The sequence below is a fragment of the Mesoplodon bidens genome, assembly GCF_964165515.1.
Source record: "Mesoplodon bidens genome assembly, chromosome: 16".
NCBI classification, from domain to species: Eukaryota; Metazoa; Chordata; class Mammalia; order Artiodactyla; family Ziphiidae; genus Mesoplodon; species Mesoplodon bidens.
The window spans coordinates 6,955,386-6,971,603 of record NC_138173.1 but is presented as its reverse complement, the minus strand read 5'-3'; the positions used below and the strand labels follow the sequence as shown (position 1 = coordinate 6,971,603).

Genomic DNA, 16,218 nt, shown 5'->3' with positions numbered 1-16,218 from the left:
CACTGATTGCACCCTTGTCATTGACAGAGGTAGCAGATTTTCTAGGAATATAATTTATTTATCTGATAATATTCAGGTCCCCAGTTCTCAAATTATGCTATTATCACAGAATAATAATAGTCACTATAATTCAAACTTAAAAAGTAAATTTTGGTACAATAATGGCTTTTGAAATTTATTTTTCGTTGTTTAACTTGGAATATAGTTTTTTTATCAGTAGGTCTTCAAATTCTAACCTTTACAGCTATATTAATAATCATCAGAAATATTAATTCTAATGGATCTGTCTCAATTTTTAAAAAGCTGTTTATTATTTGGAAATAGATGTGTGCATGTGAATTCATTCAGGGAGATAATGTTATTAAGGGTAAGCTTGTTTGCTTTATTTATTGTAAGTAATTTTAAAAAATTTATTTCTTTTATAGATCTGTCAAATCCAGGGACCTTCCGGGATCTCAGTAAGCCAGTAGGGGCCCTCAACAAGGAACGTCTGGAGAGGCTGCTGGTACGTGGACTCAGGGATTCCTGGTGTCTAAGCAACCCAGGAGCCTTGGCATATGTTTTGTTTGATTGTTTTTGTTGGTTTTTAAAATTTTATTTATTTACTCTGTGGCCACACCACACAGCATGTGGGATCTTAGTTCCCTGACCAGGGATTGAACCCCCTTCCCCTGTGTTTTTATATACCTGAAACTCGTTTCTTCAAGACTTAGGGGAAGTATATCTGGAGAGACCGACGTTTCTGAACGTATTCTCTCTCTCTCTCCCTCTGCCCGCTGCCTTCCCTATGAATTTAGCTGCTCACCGTCTGCATTTCTGCTTACAATTCAGGAGGTAGGAAGCTGAGCCAGTCACAGGTTTACCCATTTATTTTCACGAAGGGGCTCTCTGGTGAACTGCACAAGAGATGCATAAAATTTCTTCTTTTCAGTCCTGCCCCAGCAGACATTGTTACCATGAGGCCAAGAAAACCAAGATGCTTATTGCAAGAATGCTGTGTTTGCTCAGATTTTCCCCCCGCTTTTTTATCTTCCCTTTTTCCTCTTTAGGAGAGACATCAGGGGCTAGAATGTATCCAGGCCATGATTTCCTTAGGCTTTTACTACTGGAGTCGGTTACTGTCTTCACAGCCAGCACTCAGGACTTTTTCTCCCTGTGTTGTAGGCACGCTACCAGGAGATGCCGGAGCCCAAGTTCATGTACGGCAGCCACTACTCCTCCCCGGGCTATGTGCTGTTTTATCTGGTCAGGATTGGTAAGATTCCTCGCCGTCTCTCCCAGGGACATGTTACTTCACGTGGACTCTTCAGTGATTCTGTGGTCTTGCTTAACTCCGACTTTTTTCCCCTCTAGCACCAGAGTATATGCTGTGTCTGCAGAACGGAAGATTCGACAACGCAGACAGAATGTTCAACAGGTTGGGCATAAACACCTCACTTGGCGCTTTGTAAACTTTCTCATCATGCACGTGCGATGCGTTCATTTCAGAAAACCAGATTTAAACAAAAATGGAAGGAAACGAAAAAAACCACTACAGTAATTGTTGTATCTATTCCTCTCAGGCTTTGTGTAGTCGTGTGTGTATGTAAATGTGAGAACATATTTTATTTTTTAACATCTTTATTTTTCTTTTTGATATTTGTTCAATTGTGTAAGTATTATATATATATATTTAACATCTTTATTGGAGTATAATTGCTTTACAATGGTGTATTAGTTTCTGCTGTATAACAAGGTGAATCAGCTATACATATACATATATCCCCATATCTTCTCCCTCTTGTGTCTCCCTCCCACCCTCCCTATCCCACCCCTCTAGGTGGTCACAAAGCACCGAGCTGATCTCCCTGTGCTATGCGGCTGCTTCCCACTAGCTATCTATTTTACATTTGGTAGTGTATATATGTGCATGCCACCCTCTCACTTCGTCCCAGCTTACCCTTCCCCCTCCCCGTGTCCTCAAGTCCATTCTCTACGTCTGGGCCTTTATTCCTGTCCTGCCCCTCGGTTCTTCAGAACAATTTTTTTTTGATTCCATATATATGCGTTAGCACACTGTATTTGTTTTCCTCTTTCTGACTTACTTCACTCTGTATGACAGACTCTAGGTCCATCCACCTCACTACAAATAACTCAATTTCATTTCTTTTTATGGCTGAGTAATATTCCATTGTATATGTGCCACATCTTCTTTATTCATCTGTCGATGGACACTTAGGTTGCTTCCATGTTCTGGCTCTTGTAAGTAGTGCTGCAATGAGCATCATGGTACATGACTCTCTTTGAATTATGGTTTTCTCAGGGTATATATCCAGTAGTGGGATTGCTGGGTCGCATGGTAGTTCTGTTTTTAGTTTTTTAAGGAACCTCCATACTGTTCTCCATAGTGGCTGTATCAATTTACATTCCCACCAACAGTGCAAGAGGGTTCCCTTTTCTCCACACTCTCTCCAGCATTTATTGTTTCTAGATTTTTTGATGATGGCCATTCTGAGTGGTGTGAGGTGATACCTCATTGTAGTTTTGATTTGCATTTCTCTAGTGATTAGTGATGGAGAACAAATTTTAAATACAGTATTTTTGTCCTGCCTTTTGTATTTTATAGCCTTTTGTTAGATCTTGAAGTTTTCCCCCATATTATTGGATGTTCTTCAAAATGGTGATTTTTTTTAATTTAATGTATCACATCCTAACATATGCCATAATTTAACTATTTTAACTATTTCTCTATGGTTGGACACCTAGGCTGTTTCCAACATCTCATTATTCTAAATAATCTTGCTGTGAATTGAATACAATCCCTGTCAGTGTTTAAATAATATTTTTTATTATAAAGGTAATCTTTTCTTACCCCCAAAAATCAGAATATGAAGAAGAAAATAAATTTCATGTGGCACCTGACCACACTGAGATAACACTCATTGTTCATCTTTTGGTCTGTGTCTTTCCAGTCTTTTTCTAAGCTCTGCACATGTCTGTTTATAATCCATTTTCGAAATGAGTCCTTAAAAGAACTGCTGATTTTTCATGTTTAAGCACCTGCCCCGAGTGGCCCTTCGATAAGGCCATGTCTGGGGGAGGTCCCCGGCCTGGACTTGGGGACACCCCCCAGGTCCACATCCCGACTCCTTGCTCACTCCCTATGTGGGCCCAGAGTTTTCTGTGAATCTCCAATATCCACACGAGCTCCTCCGGTGGGGCAGCTCATGTGAATACTGGGGATTGTGAATTAATGAGCGAGATGACGTAATTTAGGTCAAGTGTAGAATAGCACCCAGGAGCCTCGAAAGTGCTGCTGTTGCTGTTTCCATACCCTGGATTTAAAATCAGTTGAATTTTTTTTTTTCATATTTAGTATTGCAGAAACTTGGAAAAACTGTTTGGATGGTGCAACTGATTTTAAAGAGGTAAGCAGTTACCAAGCCAATGATTCACTGGGCTTGTGGTTTGTAACTGCTTTAAAAAATGTTTGTTACTGTTCTTCTTTTTTCCTTCCCCTGAAACTTTCAGCTGATTCCGGAATTCTATGGTGATGATGTCAGCTTTTTAGTCAATAGTCTGAAGCTGGATTTGGGAAAGAGACAAGGAGGGCAGATGGTTGATGACGTAGAACTCCCCCCTTGGGCCCGGAGTGAGTACCACCTTGGAAGCACTGAATTACAGAAATTCTCTGCTTAGTCGTGCAATTTCAGCATTATTATTTAGTTGCTTAGATTTTTCAAAATAACGGTATAATCCTCTATCTAAATGAGATGGTAAAGTCTTATTCCAAATTATAAGTATTCTATGCGTCTGTGATGTAAAACCATAATTATGCATTCCAGAGAGCTCAGTGTTGTAACAGTGGTTTTTGCCTCTCCGCCCACCCCCCAAATTTATATTTTATATGATTGGGGGGAGACTCATTAAGAAATATGTCCCTCGTGCCTGTCCCAGAAGCTCTGTCTGCACATGAATAGATGAAAGGAACGGGAGAAAGTAAAGTGGCGACTTGGGGTGTTTTGATCGGGTCTAACCTACTAGGTCCCGAGGACTTTCTCCAGAAGAGCAGAGACGCACTGGAAAGCGATTACGTGTCAGAGCACCTTCACGAGTGGATCGACCTCGTGTTTGGCTACAAGCAGGAGGGGAGGCATGCTGTTGGAGCCCACAATGGTGTGTAGCAGCCGCTGAAACTCCATTTAGCGTTTGATGGAAACAAAAGCAACCCCCAAACGGAGCTCAGAGCAGCTTATTTCCTTAGCAGAAGCATCTTGTCTCAGCAGGCGGTGCCTCCTGGCTCAGCGACCCCAGATTAGATACTGAATAAAAGGCGGGAGAGAAAGTGCTTTTGTCTAAAAATACCCGCTTCGCCGTGGTCCCAGGAGGTCTTTTGCTAGAGTCTTCTAATTTTAGCATGTACTCTCCATCCCATTCCATCACTTTTACTAAAGCTCAGTCAGCGTAGGATGGAACGGTGGCCTTGGTTCCCACGAGGCCCCAGAGCGTCTTTGTGACTGAGCAGAGAGAAGCCCGCGGTCGCCCTCTCCTCTTCGGGGCCCGTCCTTCCTCCGCCAGGCTTCTCAGTGTTGGCGACAGGGGATGGGTGTGGACCTGACCCCTCACACGCCGCACAGGGTGCTTTGTGCTCTCCCGGGGAGAGGCATGCTGACCGAGAAGTACACCGAGGGAGCGGACCGTCTCACGGCCAGTTAGATCGCTGCTCAGAAAAGATAATAGTTCAGCTTGATATTTACCCAAGCTGGATATTATTAGGCTGTTTCGCAAAGTGAAAATCAGTTTCTTTGAATAAAAGTTTAAAGTTGTTGAGTTTTTAAAATAAAGACTGTATATTATAACAAAACAGTATATCTTTCAATAGTGTTTTACATCTCTTTTTTTCAGTGTTTCATCCCCTGACCTACGAAGGAGGTGTCGACTTGAACAGGTATTTATATGTCAGTAAGGAGTTTCTACTTGAGGATAAATGACCTCTTTGTCTAAATGATTAGTGCAGTCATTTGATGATATTAAGGTATGGAAATGTTACAGTGAATTACAGCTTGCTTTCACCACTATGTAAATTACCGAGCCTCAGAAATTAAAGATGTGTGATAGGGTCTAGACAGTCCCGGCACGTAGCGTCTATTACTGTTTGAGGGTTAATCTCTCTCCTGTCGAGTGCACGAATTTCAAGTGATACCGATCAAGGAGCTTTGCACCTAGAGGTCACCACGTGGTCTGTGCTCTGTCCTGAAGCATTGAGGATCCTGACGAGAAGGTAGCCATGCTCACCCAGATCTTGGAGTTTGGGCAGACACCGAAGCAGCTCTTCGTGACCCCGCATCCTCGAAGGATCGCCCCAAAGTTTAAAAGCTTGTCCCAGCCCTCCAGTTATAACGCTTCCACGGCAGATTCTCCAGGTAAATTTTGAAAAGAGAATAAACAGTGTGAGCACCTTCTGTTTCTCTTGTCTGATTAAGACGTTTCTGTGGATTCTGGAGAGAAGACCAGTCATGAACCCTGGGCAGCTTAGAGATGATTCTGTTTTCCTGTCTCACTGCATTTCTCCTGCAAACAAACAAATCTTTTCTGTTTTATTATTTGTTGTTTTGTTGTTTTGTTTAACTTTTGACCTTAAAGGAATCAAATCACTTTTACTTCCTGGTAATTTAATGAGACTTGGCAGTATTTTTCACTGTTGTTGTTATGTTCTTTCTCTTCGGAGGTTTGCCCGGCTGGTGGTTGATTCCTAGCCATTCTTGTGTTCTTGTTGGCCCGCCCTGGCCGTGGCTGCTGTAGCTCCCCGGCACCCTGCTCTTTCCTGCTCTTGCCCAGGAATGACTTCTGGCGTCCTCACTCTCCTCTTCTGCCCCGACACACAGAGGTTGAATTCGGGGTGCTCTGTTTTCTTCATTTGATTCTCTTTTCTTATTCAGTCACTTGACAGACATTTACAGAGTGTCTATGCCAGGTGCTAGAATGAACTTGACTCCGTCTCACATCTGGTATTTGGAAAGGGAGGAGGAGATGCTCGCCTTCATCCAGTCAATCCACGTTTTACATTTCACACAAGACAGCCTCAGCCCCCCAGGCTCCCAGGTGTCTGACACTGTCTGGAACCTCGGGAGCAGATCGCTGGATTTCTCATTTTCTCCCGCTCTGCGCTGTGTCCCAGGAGCGTCCAGCCTTCTTGGGCCACACAGCTGGGCCTCTCGCGGTCACGCGACCCAGGGCTGGCCGGCAGCGCTTCTCTGGGGAGAAAGCCCCACAGGTTAAGTCATGAAGGCTGGAGATTATCTCGTGATGCCCTTAAACCCGTGCTCTGCTTAGTCACCAGGCCCATCCACGAGGATTAGCTTAAAAGGGAAATTGTTCCAGCCTTTCTTAAAACAGAAGTGAAGGGACTGCTTAGCTAGTCCTGTCCAGGAGCGCGGTAGTAATTGGTTTCATCTCTTCTTTCTCTGTCTGGAAACCAAAAGCAAAGGGCAGTGTTCTTAGGGAACTGTCAGGTGGTTACAAAGATTGCTGACAAGGAAATGGCTACATAGTTCCTGAAGTTCCCAGTTTAGGGACGGAGTGAAAACTCTGCAAACATTGATAAAAGTATACAAAGACCCACAGTATTCAAAGATACTTTTTAATCTTTCTCCCAATGATTGCTATTTTATTTCGATCATGCACCTCATTCTTCTCCCTTGACTAACATGGAGCTATCTAACAAGTACCTTTCGAAGCAGTTCTGTTTCGGTGGGCATTTTGCTTTCTTGGTTATTTGATTTTAATAGAAAATCTTGTGCCTCTGACGCTTGTCGTCTCCGACACTGGTCAGAAATTTAGCTGACTGACTGAGCTGCAATTTAACGTAGTCTCTCCAGGTGAAGAGTCTTTTGAAGACCTGACTGAAGAAAGCAGAACGCTGGCCTGGAGTAACATCACGCGACTGCAGCTCCACGAGCAGCACAAAATCCACAAAGAGTAAGAACATCTCGGCCGCGGCTTTGCACATGCCGGGGTCTTGGCCTGGGGGTCTTGATTGGTTTTTATCCCCCTAAACTGTCCATAGTAGTGATCAGCCACCAGGGGTCAGCGTGGCACGGGAAGGCTTGGCACAAAATGGGTGTCATTTCTGCTGTCGGTCATTCTAGAGCACGGGATGGGGTCTGCAGACAGCAGGCGGCTGTGCGCCTCTCAGAGAAGTACACGGCCCTCCAGTCCTTGATGGTGGGAACCTTCGGGGAGGAACAGGATATGTCTTACCCACGTGTTGCATTTACTGATATTGTCAGGGAAGATGTATCTTTTTTAAAACATGGTAACAGATGTGTGTGTATACACACACAGAACATTGCAAAGTCCATTGCAGCACTATTTACAGTAGCTGGGACATGGAAGCAACCTAAGTGTCCATCGACAGATGAATGGATAAAGAAGATGTGGCACATATATACAATGGAATATGACTCAGCCATAAAAAGAAACGAAATTGAGTTATTTGTAGTGAGGTGGATGGACCTAGAGTCTGTCATACAGAGTGAAGTAAGTCAGAAAGAGAAAAACAAATACCGTGTGCTAACGCATATATATGGAATCTAAAAAAAAAAAAAGTTATGATGAACCTAGTTGCAGGGCAGGAATAAAGACGCAGACGTAGAAAATGGACTTGAGGACATGGGGTGGGAGGGCGAAGCTGGGGCGAAGTGAGAGTGACATCAATGTATATACACTATCATGTGTAAAATAGTTCACTGGTGGGAAGCAGCCGCATAGCACAGGGAGATCAGCTCGGTGCTTTGCGATGACCTAGCGGGGTGGGATAGGGAGGGTGGGAGGGAGGCTCAAGAGGGAGGGGATATGCGGACATGTGTATGCATGTGGCCGATTCGCTTTGTTGTGCAACAGAAACTAACACACTATTGTGAAGCAATTATACTCCAATAAAGATCTATTAAAAAAACAAACAAACCTTTTCTTCCCCAAAATCAGGCTTGCTGTTGGCCCTAGAGGGATCATGAGTGTCCCTGGTCCCCTGTCTGCAGGGATAGTGATGGACTTTGGTGGGAAGGCTGGGGAAGCACTGACCTCGCTGACCCATCCTGTTCCAGAAAAGAAAACTCAGGGCCAGGGACGAGGCCCACTGTTCTGCTCCAGGGCCACCGACGTCCTGTCTGATATCACGTACACTTGGTCATGGGTGGAACGGAACGGGCCGGTCCCCTTCCGATCGGTGGCTCCAAATCAGAGCACAGCCTCCTGCAAAGCAACCCAAAGTCCCACCTTATTCGTTGTAACAACGGCTTTCCTTTGTCACCTTCTCTAAACGGCCCGTAGAAAGGGGCCTTGTCACCCGAGGCAGTGAAGACGAGTGAACCTTTAAGAGGACGTGCCGGGACTGATGCCAGGCAGGGTCCATGGCCTCCTTAATCAATAGAAATTGATAAGAGGCCAGACAGGAGATTCAGGCAAGGCTTTATTGGGGCTCCTGCTGTCGCGGGGCAAGGGGAACAAACAGCAGGTGCCCTTGCTGGGCCCACCAGGCAGTGGCAAGCTGGTCCCCTCTTTGGGGTGAGGGCAGGGGCGTGTCCAGGGGTCGGCTGGAGTGGGGCTTAGGTGGCGTGCCCACCCCTTGGGTGGTGCTGTGTGCAGGGGGCACGGGCGGTGCCCTGCTTTTGCTCCCAGCTCTTCAGAAGTGGCCTTTGGGTTTTTTGGTCTTTGTATCTTGCTGCCCATAATGTGCCCCAGCTGGGCACGCATGCAGTTATTTTCAGTCCCTTATAGTTTCACAGTTTCTTTGTATCTGTGGCTGGAGGAGACGTTTGTCCAGGTGCAGGCACTGCAGCAAAGGGTCCCCGGTCCCAGCCTGCCTCAGGACCAGACGGTGACATCGTCATTGGCCAGATGCTAAGTGATGAAGCGAGTGCAGTGACTGCTCGGGGGGCGTCAGTGGTTTGGGTGGCGGTCACCTAGCATTACTGGTTATCCAGGGGGCAGACGTGGGCAGGCAGCCTTTGGGCAGGGCAGCCCGGGAGCTAAGGGTCGGGGTGTTTTCCAGCCGCAGGCGTTGCCAGGACAGAATTAGGAGTTGCCAAGCCATGACTTCCTGGAAGGTGGGACAGGTCCCGCAGAACAAGCTGTGACGAAAAAGATGACAGAAACTTGGGCTGAATTAAATTAAATCAAGGCCTTGAAGGAGACCGGTGTCCTAGCACGTGGTTGACGGTAATTTATGAAACCTTGTTTTCCAACAGGGCAGTCACGGGCATAGCAGTCTCTCGCAGTGGGTCGTCCGTCTTTACAACCTCACAAGGTAGGTTTTCCTACCTGAAAGGAGGGTTACCTGGAATCACAAATATCCAAGTTTCCTCACTCGGTCCAGGACTGTACCTTCATGTGCCGCCTCCACATAAAATAAACTTTGAGCAGTTAGTTTGTGGTGTATTGCGTAACATTCCACTGTGATTAGCTAAAAACAGTAATGAAAAATGCCTCTCTGTTGCTGAGAAGGTTTCCCAGGATTTGGGGCGGCGAGAGCGTGTGCTGGGACCTTTCCCGCCCTGAGGGCCGAGCCACACACGGGGCGTCGCCGGCACAGGGCACACGTGCTGTCAGCTTTTCACTCGTCACTTGGTGTGTGCTTCTGGGTGTTGACTGGAGGATTTAGCTCAGAAGCTAACTCACACATTGTTAATGTCTTACACGTTACCAAAATCACGCAGAAGCCCTGCAGCGGCTGGTTGATAGGACTTGTAACTGTAGCTTGATGACACACCGGAACTTCACTGTTTTGATCCTACAAGAGGGCTAAGCGTCAAGCCTCTGCTGGCAGCCACAGCGCTGCCTTTCCCGGCCGTCTACACCATAAGTCATTCTTTATCTCGTCCCCGTCCTGTTTGAAGCGTGCTGACAGGCGCGCCGGGGGCAGCGGAGATGAGAAGCGAGTAGCTTAGCTGCCCTGTTTGAGCTTTAAGACACCTGGTTTGGACAGGGTTCGTACCTGGCTGTGAGTGGCTGGCTACTGGCGCTTTGGTCGTCATCGTAGGAAATTCTACTTTTCATCCATTAAGTTAAGGGAAGGTGCTGTCCAACTGCACACCTCCGGGTAAGTCAGTTACTGCTCTTAGGTTCTGGGATCGTGGCTTCACATCCGTAGCGTCCTTCCTTTCTCTTTCAAATATGAGCTCAGATTTCGTAAACCAGAGTTTTCCACAAAGCACAGAAAATGATCCCACTGTGGACCAGAGTTGGTTCACACGCAGCGTACACACGGGGCCGCTCCAGGGTCACCGAGACGACAACGCGGTGGCACGAGCGAGCAGTCGCGCTTTGCCAGGGCTCCTGCCAGCGCCACCACCCGAGACGAGACCCTGACCTGTTAGCAAAGCCGGCATTCTTGGCTGGATTTGTCTGTCATGGTTTGTTAAATCCCTCCGTTCCCTGTACTGGTCTGACCTTGTAAACCTGAGTTTTACGAGCATCAGGGCTTTAATCCTCTGAGGCTTATTAAGCCTAGCACTTCTTTGTGAACTTGCCAGATAAGGGGGCATGGGGGGGTTCTTTTCAGTCAAAAGCTTTTGGGTCTTTTTTCTGTTTGTTTCTTCACTGTTAATAACTCATGTTGCCGATTTATATGCATTTTTGTTTACACCTGCATTACTGACTTATGTATACCCTGATGATCACCCCAGAGTTACGGTTCTTCCTCAGAGGTGGTGTGTATCCAGGCTTATGGGCGACCCCACGGGTGACCCCATCACCTGGGGGACCAGCTCTCAGCAGCCTCTGACGTGATTACCTCTAGTACAAGAGGGAACCTCTGATTTTGAGAAAAGCAGCTTTACACACCAGGCTGGCTGACCGTTTTCTGTAGGACGTCCCGGTGCATGTCTGCGTGTTGGTGTTGGCAAAAATTAGGTGGAAATGTTAGATTTTACTATACAGAAGACATTATTTAAAGCTCATCTGACCTTTTATTTATCATGCTGTGTGTTTTCAAATTAGGAAACGTAATGTTACATATTGCAAATATGGGATGTTTGGAGCACACTGTAATTTGCAGTCTTGTCGTTTAAGAGGTTTACCTTGATGCACTTCTAAAAGCTTCTGTTAGGCAAGGAAATTAAGAGCTTGGACGTTGTAATCCCTAGTTTATTATTATTTAGAAAGTTAGTGCTTCTCTTCCATAAATGGTCATGCGCGACAAGGATATCACACCATGATTGGGCTATGTGAAAAAGAGAAACTTACACTGCCCAAATCCTTTTGTTTTCTTTAATATTAAAATTGCTCTTTTCTTCCTCTTTAGCTTCTGTCAGTAATTAGGCTTCATTCTGCCTTCAGTCATGGCTTTAAGTTGACCTCCTTGTGGTGGAGCCACAGATCACAGAACTCCACAGACCGTAGCGTCCTCGTCGGGGACATGGCCCTCGGTCACCTCACCTGTTACCTCTGCGTGTGCTGGTCATCTGTAAGGGTCAGGAAATCTTTCTTATATGTTTGCTTTGTCATTATTAAATTAGATTCCACCTTGAAGATGTTTTCCAAAGAATCCAAGATGCTACAAAGAAGTATATCATTTTCAAATATGGTGAGTTCATTTTAATTTTACATCAGTGTTATGGTGGAATTTCATGTAGCAGTTTGTTTTATATACACACATATATGACACTTTGTTTCTTCCCAAACAGTCGGGTTTATTTCTGTTCCAAATGCCTTAGATTCCTTCTAAACTAGAAATTTTTTCAAGTTGCCTCTTTCTCATGTTATTGTGGTTTTATTTGTAACCTAAAAAGTAGAATTCTCCTTAGTAAATCTTGCCTTTTTTGGAACTGTCAGACTAAATGTCTGTGTGCTGCTTATATAACTTAATGCATTTCTGAGTTGATAGGATACCTAATACTAGAAAATCAGTTCTTCTGAAAAAATACATTTTATTGTTAATGTAAAGCATCCGAAAGATTTTGAAATTCCCTAAGGACTTTTGGAAGCTTTCCTTCCCCACCTGAGTCTGTAACCCAGAGCCGGTGTTTGGATTCTTGAGGACAGTCCCCACCTGCACCCCTCCCGACTCGCTCTGATGTAAGTAGGGGTCCCTCAGCCCAGGGCAGTGAGGACCGTCAGGCTAGGTCCTCATGCACTCGACACCCTTTAACTTTCCTACATTTGGGAAGAAACTAGGCATCTGGAATTAGCCAGATGAAAAGACACTTCATGAATATGAGGAAGGCCAACATAAACGGAATTTGAGCATTAATTTTGGGGGAACTTGTAAGATAGCTTTACCCCGTTAAGGATTCACTAAGTTTTGTAAATTATTAATGGTGGATCATTTGTATTTCAGGCTTTATCATCGTGTTTACTTTTACCGGGAGATGCCACCGTCGTAAGCTCTTCGTGGGATAACAACATGTATGTATCTGTGCGGGCCCCCTCGCGACCCCACACGCAGCGCAGCTCCCTGTGTGGATGTGAAGCAGGAGAGGGTGGGTCTCCCGTTGTTTTCAAAGGGAGCCGATGAGGACAGTTGGATTTGGACGCGATTATCTGAGTCTAGTAATTTCTCCAGCCGGACTCTATTTTCCTCTAAGCTTTTAAATTGAGGTGAAGACACAGATGAGGCAGACCTGGAAATTTCTAGTTTTAAATTCATATTTTGAGTATTTGGTTTAATAACATGAGAACAAGTAATCTGTAATTCCAGTGGGCCTTAATAAGTATAGAATTAAATGATCTAAAGTTTCTTGAAAATGTATTTAAGAGTCTTAACATGAAGCTGGAATGCTGTCTTAATAGTTCTCATTATCTTTTATGTTAGCTATTTTTATTCCATTGCATTTGGAAGACGCCAAGACACATTAATGGGACATGATGATGCTGTTAGTAAGATCTGTTGGCGTGACAACAGGCTGTATTCTGCGTCATGGGACTCTACCGTGAAGGTCTATATACAATTTCTAAATTAAAATGTTTGGATAATACAAATATCATAAGCCATTCAGCTCCCTGCTGTTCAGTCACTTTTTCACAAAGTGTGAATGATGTATAAGGATGTGGAAGGTTACTGCCTGTGTTTAGTGTGTGCACGTCTTAATATAAGAGGACGTTTTCCTGAGTTTGTCTTGTGTGTTCCACTGGGGGTTGGGTGGCTCATTAGACAGCAGACTTAGAGGGAAACATACAGCAGCCCCTCTTACCTCACGCAGCAGCTACGGAACTAGCAGTTGATCAGTGAATATCAAGTTAAAGTGGAGAATCACTGAAAGGCAAGACACTGTATTTAAAGTCAGAACACAGAAACACACATTCCTTCACCATTATTGACGTAGGACCATACTTGGCCTTTTCTTCGGAATTCTGCACAACTTTATTGCATAAACCACAGCAGTATTCATCCTCTTTGGTTTCCAATTTGCATTTATATAAACAGAAAGCAAGAACCTAAAACCATTAGAATTCCTTCAAGAGGTTTTCATCATCTCTGTGCCCCCACCCCTGAGGGGGGCATTCTTGTAGGTTAAGTTTTCTTGCCTACGTGTGATTTCAGTTAATTTTTTTTGGTGACTTGCCTTTTTGAGTTTTCTCAAAACCTTAAGACACAACACTTCCGCACTCTGATTTCTTTAGTTCACACAATCCTTAAGTCACAGCAGCAAGTGCAAGAGACGGAAGCAGACACGGGTACAGCGGACTCTCGGGAAGCACGTGGTGGTGGGAATAAAAGCTCAGGCAGGTGGCAGAGGGACCGAGCCTCACGGCATTTCATTTTGTTGGCAGCTGGGGAGTTGGTCAGTCAGGAGAGTTTTTCCTGCACGTGTTAGAAATGCTTTTATAGTGTCTGCAACTACCTTCTGCTATGGGTCCCGTCCTAGGTGTGGTCCGGGGTTCCTGCAGAGACGCCAGGCTCCAGGAGACACCAGTTTGACCTGCTGGCCGAGCTGGAGCACGACGTCGGTGTGAGTACCGGCAACAGAGCCACACGGGAGCCCAGCTGAACCGTCCAGGGTGGTGGAGGTTCTTGGCTTCACTTGTGTGTTTATGATCTTTTGCTTTGCTTATTCTGCTCATCAGAGGGGAGAGCACAGGCGAACTCTCAGCTCTTTTCTTGGAGCTGACTCTTTGGGCTTCCAAGTCTTCTTTGTCTTTTTTCCTCCAGTTTGCTGTTTCTTTGAGAATTAGCTACCATCCAGCTAGACTTCCAAAAGACCAGTGTCTGAGCACGACGTTGAATACCTGGGTATCCTCACACTATTGGGGCAACTAGATGTGTTTTCTGACACCAAGGGTGGAGAAGGGGGCCCTCTGTCTAGGGTGAGGACACCAACCTGTCTGCATGGTGCATGCAGTGGGCGCACAAGGCTGGCACCGCGTCCTCTTCACCCACTCTGTCTTCACGAGGTCATGGCCACATACCGTGGCCTGCAGTACTGCCTTTCCTCTGAGGTTGTGAACTGGTGCCTGATCTGCACGGTCAGCAGACTGGGGTTGAGACGTATTATTTACTGTGTAGTTCAAGAAGGGCATGCGAGTATAACCCGGAGAGGTCCCCACCTCCCCAGATGATCGTGGAGCCGCTGGGCTTCAGGCAGTCTTGCACCCTGCCACCAGTTATTACTCATGGAGTTATCATTCTGAGACTGTCAATTTTAGGCTCTTTTTAAAACAGTGTTACATTTACCCCAGCAGTACTTCATTGTATTCACTGACATATGAAGAATTTCACTTTTAAATGAATTATCATTCAGTAGGTGGTGTTAAAAGAATGGGCTGGGGAAACGCAGCTCAATGACCATGACTCTAACTGGAGTACCGTCCGTTTTCTTCTCTAGGTCGATACAATCAGTTTAAGCGCCGCAAGCACACTGTTGGTTTCAGGCACCAAAGAAGGCACAGTGACTATTTGGGACCTTATTGCAGCCACCATATTGCACCAGATTCCATGTCACTCAGGGACTGTATGTGATACTGCTTTCAGCCCAGGTAATATTAGCCTTTTTAATACAGATAACACCAGGGGAACTGGAATTATTATTTTGAAATATATAAGAATATAAAAAGAAAAGCACTGTTTGCTGATAAAAGGTTTTGCCTATGGGTAAGGCTGCTTCGTGGTAAAATACGGTCTATGTGGTATTTGTATCTATTAGAAAAGCAGTATTGGGTACTGTTCTTAATTCCTCACCTCACTGGAGAAATTAATTTATAAGGTGTAAATGAATTCACACCAAAGGGTCATCAGCCCAGTGTCTTAAGAACAGAAGCATTTCAGGGAGAGGCTAGTCATCATTGGTTAAATACAACAAGTAGCTGCAGCTCAAGTGAACATTTGGCCCCTGGGTTCAGAAGTAAAATCTCAGATTAATCTAAACCACACTTGTGAGGCTGTAACCCGTATCCACGTTCCGCCTTGTGTTACAGACAGTCGCCACGTCCTCAGCGCAGGAGAAGACGGCTGTCTAAATGTCGTCGATGTGCAGACAGGAATGCTCATCTCTTCTGTGACTTCGGACGAGCCCCAGAGGTGCACTTTCTCGAGTTACTCGGGGTGCAGACATTTACGGACAGGCTCACGATCACGGCGCAGGGCCTGCTCTGGCCTTTCCTTCACGACCAACGATGATTTCTGAATCCTTCTTGCAGGTGCTTTCTCTGGGACGGAAATTCTGTTTTATCCGGGAGTCAGTCCGGTGAGCTGCTTGTCTGGGACCTTCTCGGGGGGAAGATCAGGGAGAGAATCCAGGGCCACACAGGTAAGCTGTCTGCCGCTGACCTGGCTCCACCAAACCTGCTTTTCCCACCAGCGGACGTGCCCTTCTCAAGCAGAAAACTCCCCGTGTGTCCTCTGTGCTGTGGACGTTCCCCTCCGGAGCCTGGCTGGCCAGGCCATCTGCATCTCTTGGGTTGAGAGACATTAGACTCCAGAATGGAAGTTTTTAACTTCCACGTGGAGAATTAAAAGCTAAGTAAAAGCTGCATGTACATTTAATACATGCACAGGGTAGAAACAGTACAAAAGTAATGAATTACAGTGGAAATGAAGTCTTCCTCCCACAGACCCCCCCCCCCTCCCGGGCCTCCTCCTGGGAAGACTCTGCAGCTGGGTTTCTGGAGGTGTCTCGTGTTATTGAAGGACGCGCTGCTGTGTGCGTCATCGTCCTGCCCGTCGGGTTTTCACTCTGCTTACATTTGCACATCTTCCTCTCCTCTAGAGCCCTTGGAGGATTTATGGTTAATTCTTGTAATGGC

The 16,218-nt window shown here is 45.6% G+C and overlaps 1 protein-coding gene across 4 annotated transcripts in view; it reads left to right on the top strand.

Annotated features, from left to right (window-relative positions):
* Nucleotides 1-16,218, top strand: part of NSMAF (neutral sphingomyelinase activation associated factor) — a 62,110-nt gene that overhangs the window by 43,751 nt on the left and 2,141 nt on the right. For 2 of the 4 annotated variants that reach the window (XM_081258141.1, XM_081258139.1), the window contains 17 exons: nucleotides 426-505; nucleotides 1,165-1,255; nucleotides 1,354-1,417; nucleotides 3,356-3,407; nucleotides 3,511-3,631; nucleotides 4,024-4,155; nucleotides 4,885-4,927; nucleotides 5,239-5,402; nucleotides 6,858-6,957; nucleotides 9,228-9,286; nucleotides 11,496-11,563; nucleotides 12,317-12,384; nucleotides 12,791-12,914; nucleotides 13,845-13,928; nucleotides 14,802-14,952; nucleotides 15,391-15,493; nucleotides 15,613-15,722. In XM_081258141.1, the coding sequence (XP_081114267.1) occupies nucleotides 426-505; nucleotides 1,165-1,255; nucleotides 1,354-1,417; nucleotides 3,356-3,407; nucleotides 3,511-3,631; nucleotides 4,024-4,155; nucleotides 4,885-4,927; nucleotides 5,239-5,402; nucleotides 6,858-6,957; nucleotides 9,228-9,286; nucleotides 11,496-11,563; nucleotides 12,317-12,384; nucleotides 12,791-12,914; nucleotides 13,845-13,928; nucleotides 14,802-14,952; nucleotides 15,391-15,493; nucleotides 15,613-15,722 (1,614 nt within the window). Of the gene's footprint in view, nucleotides 1-425; nucleotides 506-1,164; nucleotides 1,256-1,353; nucleotides 1,418-3,355; nucleotides 3,408-3,510; nucleotides 3,632-4,023; nucleotides 4,156-4,884; nucleotides 4,928-5,238; nucleotides 5,403-6,848; nucleotides 6,958-9,227; nucleotides 9,287-11,495; nucleotides 11,564-12,316; nucleotides 12,385-12,790; nucleotides 12,915-13,844; nucleotides 13,929-14,801; nucleotides 14,953-15,390; nucleotides 15,494-15,612; nucleotides 15,723-16,218 lie in introns of all 4 variants that reach the window. The other 2 variants (XM_081258140.1, XM_081258138.1) reach the window with 1 other exon arrangement.